The sequence below is a fragment of the Toxotes jaculatrix genome, chromosome 14 (assembly GCF_017976425.1).
Source record: "Toxotes jaculatrix isolate fToxJac2 chromosome 14, fToxJac2.pri, whole genome shotgun sequence".
Taxonomy (NCBI): Eukaryota; Metazoa; Chordata; class Actinopteri; family Toxotidae; genus Toxotes; species Toxotes jaculatrix.
Window position 1 is genome coordinate 25,182,722 of NC_054407.1, and position 15,626 is coordinate 25,198,347.

A 15,626-nucleotide genomic window follows, 5' to 3' on the forward strand; every position below is an offset into this window, starting at 1 on the left:
TAAGTACATATTTAGGATTTTATTTAAAAATGACGACAACAACTAACTGATGATTAGAGCAGATTATTTTTCTGTCTGAAAGGAATCGATGAGTCGTCTGAGCATCGCTGCTTTATGCTGAAGCTCCGAGCTGATCGCTCACAGAGGAACAGCGTAATCACTGACTGCGAGTGTCTGAATGACTGCTAGCTTAACGAAGGAGGGGACATCAAATGAACCGACCCCTCACTTTTCATCTTTGAAGTCTTTCCTCGTGTAAAAGTGAAACTGTCCGACTAAGTTTCCAGGTGTGGAACGAGCTCGGCCTCAGCAGCTGAAGTTTTAACGACGTTAGCGAGTCTTTTTTAAACCAGCTGACCAGACGCGACCGCGGGACCCGCCCCTCTAAAACCACACAAACGGTCAAAAACACATTTTCTAAGACTAAAAGCTGAAACCTTTCACTCTAAGATAACGTTCAGACCCGCCCCCTGCTGATGTCACTTCCCTTCGAAGCCCATCAGGACGGAGGACGGGAGATGGGAGGTGCAGGCGCAGATGAATTATTAATGTTTCCATCAGCTGATCAGCTTCTCACTGAGGCTGACGATGTGTTCGCGTGCTGTGGGAGTTTTGTGTTTGAAGCCAATCCTGTTTGATTCAGACGATATAGTTACTATTATTAATTCAACTGCATTATAACTTCGTTTGTAATAATAATGAGGTGCATTTTACATAAAACTCACAGCACCGCACACATGGATCTGACCAGCTAAACCAAATTCACCTGTCCCCACAAACAGGTTTCTTTATACTCTGGAGTGGATGCCTTCCTCTCAGAGGCCTGGGTGATGCTTTCAGGTACCCTGGGTTTTAAACTGATGAGGGGTTGGATTTCTGAGGCGAACCAGGCCGATGAAGCACTGCATCGATCCAAATGTTGTGTTTAAATGTTCAGGTTAAAGATCCCTGACGTTACACTGATGTTACTGTTGATCAGGACACACTCAGGGAATCAAACCAACAGCTGTGATCCTCTGTGATCATCGGTGATCCTCAGTGATCCTCTGTGATCCTCTGTGATCATCGGTGATCCTCAGTGATCCTCTGTGATCCTCAGTGATCATCAGTGATCCTCAGTGACCATCAGTGATCCTCTGTGATCCTCAGTGATCTTCAGTGATCCTCAGTGATAATCAGTGATCATCAGTGATCATCAGTGATCCTCAGTGATCCTCTGTGATCCTCTGTGATCATCAGTGATCCTCTGTGATCCTCAGTGATCTTCAGTGATCCTCAGTGATCATCAGTGATCCTCAGTGATCCTCAGTGACCATCAGTGATCCTCTGTGATCCTCAGTGACCATCAGTGATCCTCTGTGATCCTCAGTGATCTTCAGTGATCCTCTGTGATCCTCAGTGATCATCAGTGATCCTCAGTGATCCTCTGTGATCCTCTGTGATCATCAGTGATCTTCAGTGATCCTCAGTGATAATCAGTGATCCTCTGTGATCCTCAGTGATCATCAGTGATCCTCAGTGATCCTCTGTGATCATCAGTGATCCTCAGTGATCATCAGTGATCTTCAGTGATCCTCAGTGATAATCAGTGATCCTCAGTGATCATCAGTGATCCTCAGTGACCATCAGTGATCCTCAGTGACCATCAGTGATCCTCAGTGACCCTCTGTGATCCTCAGTGATCATCAGTGATAATCAGTGATCCTCAGTGATCATCAGTGATCCTCAGTGATCATCAGTGATCCTCAGTGATCCTCAGTGATCATCAGTGATCCTCTGTGATCCTCAGTGATCCTCAGTGATCCTCAGTGATCCTCAGTGATCATCTGTGATCCTCTGTGATCCTCAGTGATCCTTAGTGATCCTCAGTGATCCTCAGTGATCATCAGTGATCCTCAGTGATCATCAGTGATCATCAGTGATCCTCAGTGATCCTCAGTCCTCTCAGGGCTTTACCTTCATCCTCCTCCTCCTCCTGCTGTTAACGAGATATTGATTAGCGGAGGCTCAGTTCAATCGATAGTTTCAGTGGATTCACCAGAGTCTCCACTGACAGAGACACTGTGACCTTCACAAACTGGGACACAGACAGACTGCTGGTCTCCAGTCTGCACTGGACCCTCGACAGCAGCAGGGATACGGCTGCAGTCACCTGCAGCTGACCTGTGTGGAACTGGCAGAGCATCCAGTGGTTGTTGAGAGGTTTGTTTTGTGCGACAGAGCACTGGTGCTGATGGGCTGTGTGTTTGTGATTTAATGGGACAGACGATCATTGGCCGTCTCCCACTAACAGGTGCTGTGATGTCTCTGGTGCCTCTGAGCCACAGAGCTCCACTGAGTCCACAAACTAAACTGATCCACACTGTTACACGTGCACTCACACATATTATTACAGCGTGTTGTGAGTCAGCGCCTGCACCAACCGGCTGAGACTAATTACTGGACGTGCACCGTCCTCACTTAATGAAGTCTCTGTGTGTGTGAAGGCCTCAGACCAGCTTTCTTCCTGGAGCCGAGCGTCCCCCGGACTCCAGAGCTTTTGGTTTGTAGTTACTGAGCTTCTCACAGAGACCGATGGGAAAACGCTGCTAAAAATAAGCGTGAGAGCAGAGAGAGGCTCAGAGACGAAGCTGAGAGGCTGTTCTCAGGTGTCACAGCCCCACACCAACAACATCCACCCATCACTCTGCTCTGCTCTGCCAGGACTCAGACTCCCTGAGCTCCAGCTGCCGGCTGAACATCTGTCTGCTCACATCTGGCTGGTTAGTGAGGAGAGAGTCTGCTAAATGATTTCTACTGATTATCTCAATGGGCAGAAAGGTACCACACAGACTCAGAGTGCTGACCTGTCGCCTGTTTGTGTACCTGCGGCGGTCTGCTTCTGACCTTTGACCCTGATCACAGCAGCCGGTCTGTCTACGAGCGGCGTGACGCCGCGGGCGGCTGAGGGAAGATGAATGGGCGGGTGTGACGTAATGAGAGAGGAGCGTGAGGAATGCTGGGAATGTCTGTGGCTGACACTTGTGGAACTCTCTCTCATTCATGAGCAGACACACCTGACACACAGGAAGCAGCGACACAACACAGACAACCTGCTGCTCACACAGGCCTTTGTCTCCGACTGTCTGCCGCACAGGGTGGAGCCCTCACACCGAGCCGGCTGGCGGCTCAGCTCCCTCACGGATCACGGAGCACACTGAGCTGCTGTAAAACTCGACTTACAGCGTCGACAGCGAGGACGTGTCCCGCAGGAGGAGAGTCTCCAGAGGGAGACCAGAACCAAAACCAGCAGCAGCTGAGATCACACAGATGTCCTCTGATTTCAGTCTGACTCACAGCGTCAGTCTGAATGAGCAGCAGCAGAATCGTCGTCCTCGTCTTCAGACAGACACACACACACACACACACACACACACACACACACACACTACAAATATTCAAAGAATTTCTTTTCACATAATGAAAGCAGTTCTGTTTGCCACCGCCGAGCCGGGTTCTGCGTCTCTGCTGCAGCCGCCTCCTCCCACAACACTTCACATTCCTCACTTATTCACATTATTATGGAGAAACAGCTCCAGCCCAGTAAACTGAACTGGGACCAGGCCACGCAGACCACCGACGCTACAAAGATCCTCAGCTTTGATTCTCTCTCAACAGTTTGTCTTTGTCTTCAACACAAACAAATAATATCAACAACAATCAGACTAACGAGAGCACGAATGAATGTGAAAGAATTAGATCAAAAAGATCTGCTGAACAATGATTGGTATCAACAGTGTCAGTAAACATGTGTACAGGTGTTATTAACATGAGCACCTGTACACCTGACAGCAGCACACAGACCTCTGAAACTACAGGTGGAGGAGAAAGTAAAGAAAGTGACGTCCAGAGTTTACAACACGTGACAGAAAAGCAGCAGCTGCTCTGAGCTGAGAGGCTGCGTGTTGTTTCCATGTAGTAATGATAATATTTCAGTGGCTTTCTCCTTTCACAACTCTCAGACAGCTTCTTTGATTTTTCTACTTCAGATTTTTATCTTTATATATATATATTTTTTTTTCTTTTCTTTTTTTGTACTTATTACACACAAGCACCTTCGAGGGAAGTGCCACTGTAATTTAAAGGCTATTCTATTCTATTCTAATTCTATTTTTGCAGTGACATTAATTTTAGCTGACTGAGCGTTGTGGTTATTTTGCAGACTGTAGCTGCTGCGGTTCTTTTTGTCATGTTATGTTATTGTCATGTCTATTTAAGACAAAACAGCTAAATTCTACTGCTGGATCTGATCTGGAGTCAGTCTGTCATCCAGCTGCAGAACGACTCAGTTCAATGCATCTCAACAAGGACACTGTTCTCATTAAGCTCCGGAGTGTGAGACACAGGAAGAGGAAGACGGAGCAGCTGGAGGACGAGTCTTCTCTGCAGCATCGGTCTGAACCCAGCTGAGGAGAAACACTGTCGTCAGGTCAGAGTTCAAACAGTTTACCTGTGCTCTGGTTAGCACAGGTTAAAGCAGCGGGGTTTGTAACACGACGGCTGAACCCTGAGCTGAAGCAGAGTGCATCCTCAGACAAAAGCTGACTGATCTTCACTAAATTTGGGACACAATGATCTAATTATAGCTGATCTGGGGACAGCTGGAGTGCCACAATTTAGGCTAACCGCCACAGCCCCTGTTAATAATGAAGCGCAGCCGAGTGCACGGAGCTGGAAGAAACACAGTGTGGACGCAAAGCGGAGCAGAGGAAGATCTGAGCAGCCAAACAGCACCTACGGAGACGTTTAAGGACACACAGAGACCGGAGAGTGTCCGGAGGACTGCTGCCTCACCCAGTCAAATCTGAGACAGAGGGATAGTTCAAACTTTAGCTAATGAATGTGGCCTGGACCCAGAGACGTGGCAGAAAATAGATGGAACCACTTACAGATAAAGGTTATGCTTTCATCCAGTGTGAGAGCCGTGTGAGTGTGGAGGACGGGAACGTCTCCTGACTGCAGCAGCCACACTAACATCTAACACCACTGCCAACAGCCAAGATCATTTCAGACTTCTGTCAGCTGAATTTATTTATTTTCACAAAGTAAACCCAGGTCTTTGCACCAGCTCTCCTGACCTGCAGACGCCCGGGTTTAAAGACACTGTGCACACACTGCAGACGCTCGGGTTTAAAGACACTGTGCACACACTGCAGACGCCCGGGTTTAAAGACACTCTGCACACACTGCAGACACTCAGGTTTAAAGACACTCTGCACACACTGCAGACGCTCGGGTTTAACGACACTCTGCACACACTGCAGACGCCCGGGTTTAAAGACACTCTGCACACACTGCAGACGCCCGGGTTTAAAGACACTCTGCACACACTGCAGACGCCCGGGTTTAAAGACACTCTGCACACACTGCAGACGCCCGGGTTTAAAGACACTCTGCACACACTGCAGACGCCCGGGTTTAAAGACACTCTGCACACACTGCAGACGCTCAGGTTTAAAGACACTCTGCACACACTGCAGACGCCCGGGTTTAAAGACACTCTGCACACACTGCAGACGCCCGGGTTTAAAGACACTCTGCAGACACCCGGGTTTAAAGACACTCTGCACACTCTGCAGACGCCGCCTCAGGAGCGTGTTTCCGTTTCTGTGGCCTTAAATTAACAGCCACTGTCTGTGGGTCAGAGGTGCTTCAGCTCTGTCTTCTTCAGTCCCTCAGTTTCCTGGTTGGACCCTGAAGTCCACCTGAGACCTGTCTAAAGTAGAACTCAGACTGATTTTTAATAACGGATGAAACGTCTCATCACAGCTTCTCCTTCAGCATCAGGTCTGAGACATCAGTCAGCACCTCTGTTCACTGTCTCACACTCACTCAGTCAACGGTCCTTCAGATTACCCCCCGCCCAATCCGCGGCGTCCCTTCTGATCCTAATCGCCAACTGATCGCTAACTGATCGCTAACTGATCGATAACTGATCGCTAACTGATCGATAACTGATCGCAGTCTGCTCTTGCAGCTGGTCTCGGAGGAGCAGTGATTTCAGTCTGAACTGTGAAACGGAACGGAAATAAAACTTTCGCTCACGGTTCAGTTTTCGCTCGGACACAGAGGCCACAGGTCTCTGCAGGCGGAGGCTCGGCTCGGCCCGGCCCGGCTCGGCTCGGCCCGGCCCGGCTCGGTCAGTTCACACCGCACAGGACTGAGTTTAAAACGGAAGAGACTCACCCAGAAAGTCCATCAGACAGGAGCGCTAAGTCATGTCCTCTGTGAGTAAACACTGCGCGCAGCTTCACTCACACTCACTCACTCACTCACTCACACACTCACACACCTCCGTCCCGGACCTTCACAATAAAGGTCCTTCAGAAGACACGGGAGCTGTCCTAAACAGCAGGGTGGGGGCGGGCCTCTGAGGGCAGGTATCAGCCGTGAACGTAAGGTTTGAAACATTAATGATCATCTTCCCTTAAACAGCTGCTCAGTGTATTTATGTCATTTAATTTTACTCTTTATAATAAACTATAATACGTGTAACTACTGAGGTCTACTGCTGTTAATGTGCTGTCTTACTGTGGGAGGATGAGCCTCACACAGATGATACTAACATGTCTTGCCTTTTGTTTCATTGTCGTATTTATGGACTGAACCCAGACAGTTTACGGGCTTTTATTTTGAAGGTGCGGCTGCAGGATGCGTGGTCTTATTGTGGCAGGGCTGACAGGTGGAGAGCAGACTGAGGAATGCAGCAGATCCAGAGTCAGTCTGAGCGTAACCTCAGCCGGAGATTAGACTGAGACAGCAACTAAATCACAGAGAGCACGACAGGAAAACACAGTTCACTGTGTCACAGCGCCTCACTGTTTCACAACGTTTCACTGTGTCACAGCGCCTCACTGTTTCACAGCGCCTCACTGTGTCACAGCGTCTCACTGTGTCACAGCGTCTCACTGTTTCACAGCGCCTCACTGTTTCACAGCGTCTCACTGTTCCATAACGTTTCACTGTTTCACAGCGCCTCACTGTTTCACAACGTTTCACTGTTTCACAGCGCCTCACTGTGTCACAGCGCCTCACTGTTTCACAACGTTTCACTGTGTCACAGCGCCTCACTGTTTCACAGCGTCTCACTGTTACATAACGTTTCACTGTTTCACAGCGCCTCACTGTTTCACAGCGTCTCACTGTTCCATAACCTTTCACTGTTTCACAGCGCCTCACTGTTTCACAACATTTCACTGTTTCACAGCGCCTCACTGTGTCACAGCGTCTCACTGTGTCACAGCGCCTCACTGTTTCACAGCGTCTCACTGTTCCATAACGTTTCACTGTTTCACAGCGCCTCACTGTTTCACAGCGTCTCACTGTTCCATAACGTTTCACTGTTTCACAGCGCCTCACTGTTTCACAACGTTTCACTGTTTCACAGCGCCTCACTGTGTCACAGCGCCTCACTGTTTCACAACGTTTCACTGTGTCACAGCGCCTCACTGTTTCACAGCGTCTCACTGTTCCATAACGTTTCACTGTTTCACAGCGCCTCACTGTTTCACAGCGTCTCACTGTTCCATAACGTTTCACTGTTTCACAGCGCCTCACTGTTTCACAGCGTCTCACTGTTCCATAACGTTTCACTGTTTCACAGCGCCTCACTGTTTCACAGCGTCTCACTGTTCCATAACGTTTCACTGTTTCACAGCGCCTCACTGTTTCACAACGTTTCACTGTTTCACAGCGCCTCACTGTGTCACAGCGCCTCACTGTTTCACAACGTTTCACTGTGTCACAGCGCCTCACTGTTTCACAACGTTTCACTGTTTCACAGCGCCTCACTGTGTCACAGCGCCTCACTGTTTCACAACGTTTCACTGTGTCACAGCGCCTCACTGTTTCACAGCGTCTCACTGTTTCACAACGTTTCACTGTTTCACAGCGCCTCACTGTTTCACAGCGTCTCACTGTTCCATAACGTTTCACTGTTTCACAGCGCCTCACTGTTTCACAACGTTTCACTGTTTCACAGCGCCTCACTGTGTCACAGCGCCTCACTGTTTCACAACGTTTCACTGTGTCACAGCGCCTCACTGTTTCACAACGTTTCACTGTTTCACAGCGCCTCACTGTTTCACAGCGCTGCAGGTGAAAACCACACCTGAAGCTTTAAAACATACAGAGATTTCCCCTGATTGTCTGTGACCCAGCTGATCAGTGAGACTGACACAGCACACAGACCGGATCACCTGCTGACACGCGCACCTGAACACCTGCTGACACGGCAGTTTGCTGCACTGAACCAATGAAATATGGCGTGAGATGTGTGTGTGTGTCGCGCTCAGCTCTGCGGGGTCGGGACCTGCAGCCTGACAGGATGCCACCTGTGCTCTACAGGTAAGACTGTGGTGTGACTGAAGGTGTGACGTTCATGTGGCTTCGGGCTGTTTTCACACGAAGATCGTTTTCCTGTGTCATCAAGACCGAGAGGTTCAGGAAAGGTCTCAGCTGGAGGACAAGGAGGACGAGGAGGACAACACGCTGCAGAGCTGCAGGCGTCTCCGAGCTGAGACAGTTAATGAGCGGTCCACACTGTAATTAGACCGTACAGCCAACAGTGGACTAAAATTACATCTGAGCGACTGTCCCTGCTGCTGTTACTGCTCAGAGTTTACTGTGTGAAAACTAAGAAAACAAGTGGAAGCAGAACAACAGCAAGAAGAAGAAGAGGAAGAAGAGGAAGAAGAGGAAGAAGAGGAAGGAGGGGTGAGCAGTAAAGGAGCTTCTAGTTTCCTGTTTCATTGTTTTACTTCCCAGTCTGGCTCCATTCACCGCGGGTCAGTTTAAACTGCTCAGCAGAACAATCAGACAGTTTCACTGCTTCAGAACCACAGTGTGAACTCAGGATGAGAGCCAGTATACATGACATGAAACCAGTGTTTAACATTAAACTGAACCCAGTAAAAACCCAGCATCAAACCCAGCACAAATCCAATTTAAAAACCAGTATAATCTCAGTATAAACCCAGTTTAAACTGGTTGTTAGGGGCCTGTTTGTGTGAGTTGACTGGGTATATTAACATATAAATAACCTCCTCCCCCCTCGGCTACTGGGTGGTAGGTGAGGGGGTCGAGGATTAAGGGGGTGAGTGAATGAATGAGCTTCTCTGTGGCTGAATGAACAGGATGAACAGGGAGGGAGGGGGGATGTCTGCTAACTGATCAATAAACTGATCACTAAACCGACAAAAGTCTGAATCAGAGTTTTTAAACTTTGTTCACGTTGTGTTTTACCAGACTGGTCCAGTCCCAGTCCCAGAACTGGTTCAGTGATATAAAACCAACCCTGGACCCCTGCGGCTTGGGGTGGGAATCCCCTCAGCCCAGGCATCCCACCGGGGGCAGCGGGGTCGGTCCAGCTCCTTCAGATGGACAGATGCACACAGGACGCTTTGTCTTCAGACATTCCCCGGCCACAGCAGGCGTTCCCACACGGAGCAACAAAATTACAGGCTGCACCCGAACGCCTCATTACGAGCTCAGAAAGACGTTTACCTGACTCTGACCCCGCCGGGCCTGAGTTTACTCAGCAAAAAACTGTGCATGAACATTTTTATTTCAAAAGTCTTTCACGGACCAAACACAACACCAGCAGTTTTATTCAACCGAGGTGGAAACACAGAGCCACAGACGCTGGAACACACCTCCCCAAAACTCCAGGATATTCCAGGATATTCCAGGAATACCACGAAGTGAAACTAAATCCAGGAAGTATAATCCTAATCCTCAGTGTTGATGTTGTTAATGCTCCTACTCTCTGACTGTGTTTAACATCAGTCTGGAGGTTCCTGTAGTTTACCTGAGCTCCTTTCAGTTCCTGAGCAGATTGTTAATACAACACAAAATAAACTAATAACTGGAAAATGATAAACCGTGATGTGTTATGTATTGTTACTATGTACTGTGTATAGTGTATTATTATATATCAAACTACTGAGAAATTAAAACTAGTCTCAGATGAAACGTCAAAGGGACGTTGCATCAATAATAATAAACAATAATTCTTAACAAGAACTTTTATTTTGTCCGATTATTTTGATGATAATACTTTTGTGCTTTTGCTCAAGTTAAGTCTGGAACACAAGACTTTTATTTCTTATTTCCATGTCCTCCATTGTAATATGCCAAGAAACACACACACACACACACACACACACACACACACACACACAGGTAATCCACAGTGTGTCCATCCAGCTCCGTCACAGTTTCAGTGCTGTTACATAATGAGATGTCACTGAGCTCTGCTGTGCTCTCATCGTCACAGCACCGACACCACCCGCTTCTTACCTAGCATGACGGCGCCCTCTGCCTGAAACTCTGGGAACTGTCCCTCTGAGGGGACGCTGACCGTCCTGCGGAGACTTCGACCCTTCGCAGAGTCAGTGGGGCTCTCCTGAGCTTCCCCTGCAGCCTGAGGGGGGAGAGAGGGGGGTTACTGTGTGTTAGAGTGCCTCTCTGCGGGACAGTAATCAGCTTTACTTCGGTGTTTTAACGCCTCTGCGTGCGGCGCTGTGGGGTCTGACCTCATCGTCCCTGTTGAGCAGGATGAGCTGGCTGTCGGTCAGGATGCAGAACTTCCTCTCCCAGGCTCCACTGTCGGTGTACGGACTCTGACCGCAGGAGAAACGGTGAGCGGGAGGACCTTTGACATCTGAGACAAGACACACACAGCAAAGGGTTTTATACAACACAAACTGGCAGCTGGAACCAGAGCTATGCTATGCTAGCCAAAGCTACAATGGATATGTTTTGAAAACGAGAGAGGATAAGAAATAGTGAGGTGTGGTGGGTGGGCACTGCTCTAACAACGTTCCAGCCTTCACGAGTTGGAGGGTAAATTCTCAGCCGTGAATCATCCTGGAGACGCAGCAGAAAGAGCTGCACGTCAGGGCTGAATCTACAGTGTCAGAGGTCACAACTTAATAAAGAAAAACTCTGCTGTCAGCAAAGGACTCCGTGCTGTGTGCACCACACGAGTCAGGCACGATGGGGGAGTGGAGGTGCACAAACAAAAATCAGGTTCAGACACGTTGAAGCGATAAGAATCGGGACAGACAGACGTGTTGCTGCCTCATCCTGTTCACTGTCAGCTAAAGAATTCAGCTCCCTCTCAACCATCGTCTGAGTCAGGTGACCAGCGCCAAACAGGAATCATGAGACTGAGAGCGAGCCGTCGGCTCTGCACGTAGGAGTCAGAGGAATCACATGAAGCAGACCGAGCTGAGCCTGCAGAGCTCAAACCAGACCTGCAGAGGGCGCCGTGGAACTAAAGTCATCACTCCAGCAGAGTGGAGGGGCCAGGAGGGGAGAGGAGAGGAAGAGGGCGATTCAAAATGAAATCTGATCCCAGCTGACAGGCACAACACAGCAGACTCAGCAGAGGTCAAAGGTCATGTCACTGTGGGTTGGAGAGGGGGCGACGGGAGTTTCCTCCTCTGCAGCGCGTGCAGCAGTTTCCTGTTTAATCGGTTTAATCATTTTCAGCTAACCGATGAGTCCTGGTGAGAACCTGAGGCAGAGCACCGAATCTTTCCGCAGAGGAAAGGTTACGGTTATAAGGATATGGTTCCATGGTCAGTATGAACAGGAAGAACTATTACCAACACCACAGCTCTTTAAAGGTACGGGGCACCGTGTGTGTGTTGCATTAAGATACACTTGAGAAAAAGTGAAATAATAATAAGTGGTGGGTGCAGTGGATGAAGTCACAGATTATTTATTCATTTTATATAGTGAAACATTCAGTGTACATGGTGGTGTACTTCTTTCTTCTTCTTCTTTCTCTTATTTTAGTAAAAAATTTTTTTGTTCAGCTGAGTGTGTTATGGGACCACGTCAAATTCCGTGTATGTGTAACATAACTGGCAATAACATGATGAATAACATGACACTGATTCTGGTGATTTATTACCTGACAAATTCATCATCACACTGAAGTCAAAATCAGATATTAGAGAAATGTCGGGTAGAATCTCACTGTGGAGCTCACAGCTTCATACTGCACCAGTGTGGTCGTCAGTCGGTCAACAGCTGACCCTCCACCATCACACACACCTACAGCAGTGTGTGTGTGTGTGTGTGTGTGTGTGTGTGTGTGAGACAGTAAATCAGTGTTGAGTGTTGAACAAAGCGGCGTCTGTGTGTGCGCTGCGTCTCGTCAGTCAGGACAAACAAACAGACGGTGCTTTCACTGTGCCTGACTGTGCTGGGATCATTCAGCGTTCGGCCTCTCCGTAAACACTCCACACACTCAAACACAAACACAAACACAATGACTGACTGATTGCGTTGGACATTTGATTGCAACATAAACTGTAGTGCTGCTGCAGTTTATCCCTCCGTCTGCCAGAGGGACGGCAGGAGGGAGCAGCCTGTCCTGGATGTGACAGATGTTCTGATGTTACCTACAGCATCAGCGAGCTGCTTCTCATTTCTCACGCTGACAGATTAGATTCGATAGAAAGTCACAGGCTCCGGTGTGATGGACGCGGTGGTTTGTAGAAAAAGGTTGGAACTGGAAAACCTCACTCTGCTCTGTATTTAGCTGTGCTCACCTCCTGGCAGCAGCCGAGGCTCTCAGGGCTCCGCCGCTTCGTTTCCCAGCCACAGACACGGGAGGTTTGCACAGAGCAGCTTCCCTCAGACAGCAGAGCCTGAAGAATAATACGCAGGTTTGTTGATGAACTGCAGGAGCTGAGCTGAAGGAGGAGGGTTTGTGCAGAAAGCAGCTGAGGAGCTACGCTTTCAGCAGGCTATTTCTGGTTGCATACTAAATCACCCACGTCAAAGCTCGAGCCCAGAAACCCCAGAGAGATGTGAAAGGAGTCACACCTGCTCCTGCTCAGAGCTGCTGAGTGAAAGACCAGAGACCAAAGAGGAAGGAAAGAAGACTAATTGGCCAGTTTCGGTGCTCTGTCTCCGAGCGGCGCAGAGGGACTCGAGCTCGGCTAATTAGCAGATCCGAGTTCTGCCGCTACCGACGAGACATGTGGACGCCTCCGAGGCGACAGATGAGCAGAGCTGAACAAAGACGGGAAGCAGGGACGGGACAGCAGAGAGAGGTGCACGCCGCCGGCTGCTGCACTTACATAACACCTCGCACCTGCCTGAACCACAGTCCTGCTTCAGCCCAGCGTCACGCAAACCTCCACAGAACACACACGCTCTGATGACTGGCTGGGCCGGGAGCCTGAGAGGACGTTTTCTTTTTTCTGAACACATCAGCACAACCACACTTCTGTGGAAAGAAGAACCACACCATGATAAACCCTTCACATACAGAGCACCAAAGAACTTTCCTTTATTACACTTACTGTCGCAAAATAAAGCCAAAGTTTGGACTTTTGACTTTTACCCCCTATTATTATCCTATTTGGTTTGTTTCTAAGGCTCACTGAGCTCCACGCGTGGCTGTAGACTCTATTTTGGCTGCAATAAACTGCTCAGTCTCCTTTTTTAAAAGTATGCTGCAGTTTTATTGTGTGAGATGAATCAAAGCGAGGCGGCGGTCCACAGGAAGTCCTCTCTGCTGCCTCAATGCCTGCAGAGACGGACGGATTAAGCTTCTATATTTGTCCGGGCTGCTGGATGATCCGGGCCCCGGTGAAAGGTCAGAGCCGTCTGTCAGGGCGCCAGAAAACCACCGGACGGGCCTACGGCTTTACCGGCACGTGAAAATGATTCGTCTGCTGCCAGACACATTGAACGACGGCTACCGTAACCGTACAGAGAGACCCCCAGCCACCGGAGGAGCTGTGTTTCAATGCTGCAGCCACAGAAACACAACCTGCAATGGACACGCTTCGTGTCAGACTGTATGGACTGTGTCCGTCTGTATGGTATCAGTGCTGAGGCTTGCCTGATTGTGAGATGAATGTGTGGTGAACCGCAGCGCTGCAAAACAAAACACACACAAGCAGAAACACATCATCGACCTGCAGCTCTCAGTGCAGTGAAGCCAGGAAGGAGCTGAAACTCCTGTGCATCCAAAAAACCCTGAGACGAGACGTGTGTTTATCGCTGTTTACTGGTTAATGTTGCAGTAAACAAACTAAAGCGACGCCTGACACGAATCTGTAAACTCTCATGTGTGGATGTAGTTTGAAGTTGTTGTTGTTAAAGTATCTGAGCCGCTCCACAGTCCGTCCTCTGGCTGGGAATCACAGTCCATCGGTGAACACTTAAATCTGCTGAAGGTGGACAGAGCTCACGGTTTCAACCTCAACCTCATTAAACTCCACACTGAAAAACCAATACTGCTAAGACGCCCATGAGCAAGGCACTGCGCCTGCAGAGGTCACCAGAGGAGGCGGAAACATGTTTCCCACTGGTGAATGAAGGTTTTGAAAAGAAAACAGAGCACATGTGTGTCTCAGGTGTTCTGCGGGGGTTGTGTATCTGTGTGCGCTCGCTGGTCTGAAGAGAAACTCGACTCCGGCCAAACCTCCACCGGGAATGTGTGAGAGTCTGGGAGAGTCCACCACCTGTCCACACACTCACACCAGCTCCACGAAAAGCCTCCCATACTGCACTGCTGCACACACACGCTGACAGTGTTCAGCATGCGGGTCACGTTTATACCAGCGTTCTGTTTCACATTCACTTCAGTGGGAGGTTATTACAGATGTGCTGCAGCAGCTGGGTGCAGCTCCTGCAACCTGTGCCATGCACTCCACACCTGCTGTAAGCTCATCACACCAGCAGGCAGCCAGCAGTGGGGACCGTGCCGAAGCTGACCCACAACAGACACACTCACAAATATGAGGCCAGGACTTTGGCAGAAAGGAGACCCCAGACATGCTGAACTCCAAGTCTGACTTCAGTTAACCGGATCTACCTAATCCAGACTCCCGTGCTCACAAACAGCTGATGTCAGCTTTGGAAATTTACTGTAATTCGGTGTGAAAACACGGTCCCACGTCTGCACCCCGTCCCTGACGCAGCCTGAACTTCAGCCTCTGTGACGACACCACGTACATTCTGCCACCTCCAGCCGACCATACGACCGCCTGACTGTAAACCTGAGGAACAACAAACACGAGGAAAACCTGTCGCAGCACAAAGAACTACAACATCTTCACTCCCAAAGGCTAACAGCCTGACAGGTTCTCACAAGGATAAAGTCCACACACACACACACACACACACACACACACACACACACACACACACACACACACACACACACACACACACACAGGCCAACAGAGGCTGCTTTGTCTGTAAACCTGTATTCCCCTTTGCAGCAGGCAGGTCTGGTCTCCATAGCAACCAGTAAATACAACAGGTCTCCTCCTCCAATCACAGCGCAGTAACATCACATCACTGCTTTATCAAGATGGGACCATTCAACAGGAAGGAGGAGGGGGGGTGAAACCACTGTGAGAACAGAGAGGGGTGTGTCGCTGAGACTGACCCAGGCCCACACACACACACACACACACACACACACACACACACACACACACACACACACACACACACACACACACACACACACACACACACACAGGAGGTCAACATTAACATGTGAAAACTTCTTCTCTTCGTGGACTGAGACACACCTGGATCAGGAT

General features: G+C 49.2%; 1 protein-coding gene across 10 annotated transcripts in view; it reads right to left on the reverse strand.

Annotated features, from left to right (window-relative positions):
* The window catches only part of rasal2 (RAS protein activator like 2), a 52,638-nt gene that overhangs the window by 23,293 nt on the left and 13,719 nt on the right, over positions 1-15,626 (reverse strand). For 9 of the 10 annotated variants that reach the window (XM_041055682.1, XM_041055684.1, XM_041055680.1 and 6 more), the window contains exons 2-3: positions 10,575-10,702; positions 10,339-10,462 (exon numbers count right to left, since the gene is read on the reverse strand). In XM_041055682.1, the coding sequence (XP_040911616.1) occupies positions 10,339-10,462; positions 10,575-10,702 (252 nt within the window). Of the gene's footprint in view, positions 1-6,225; positions 6,379-10,338; positions 10,463-10,574; positions 10,703-15,626 lie in introns of those variants that run through there. The other variant, XM_041055683.1, reaches the window with a different exon arrangement.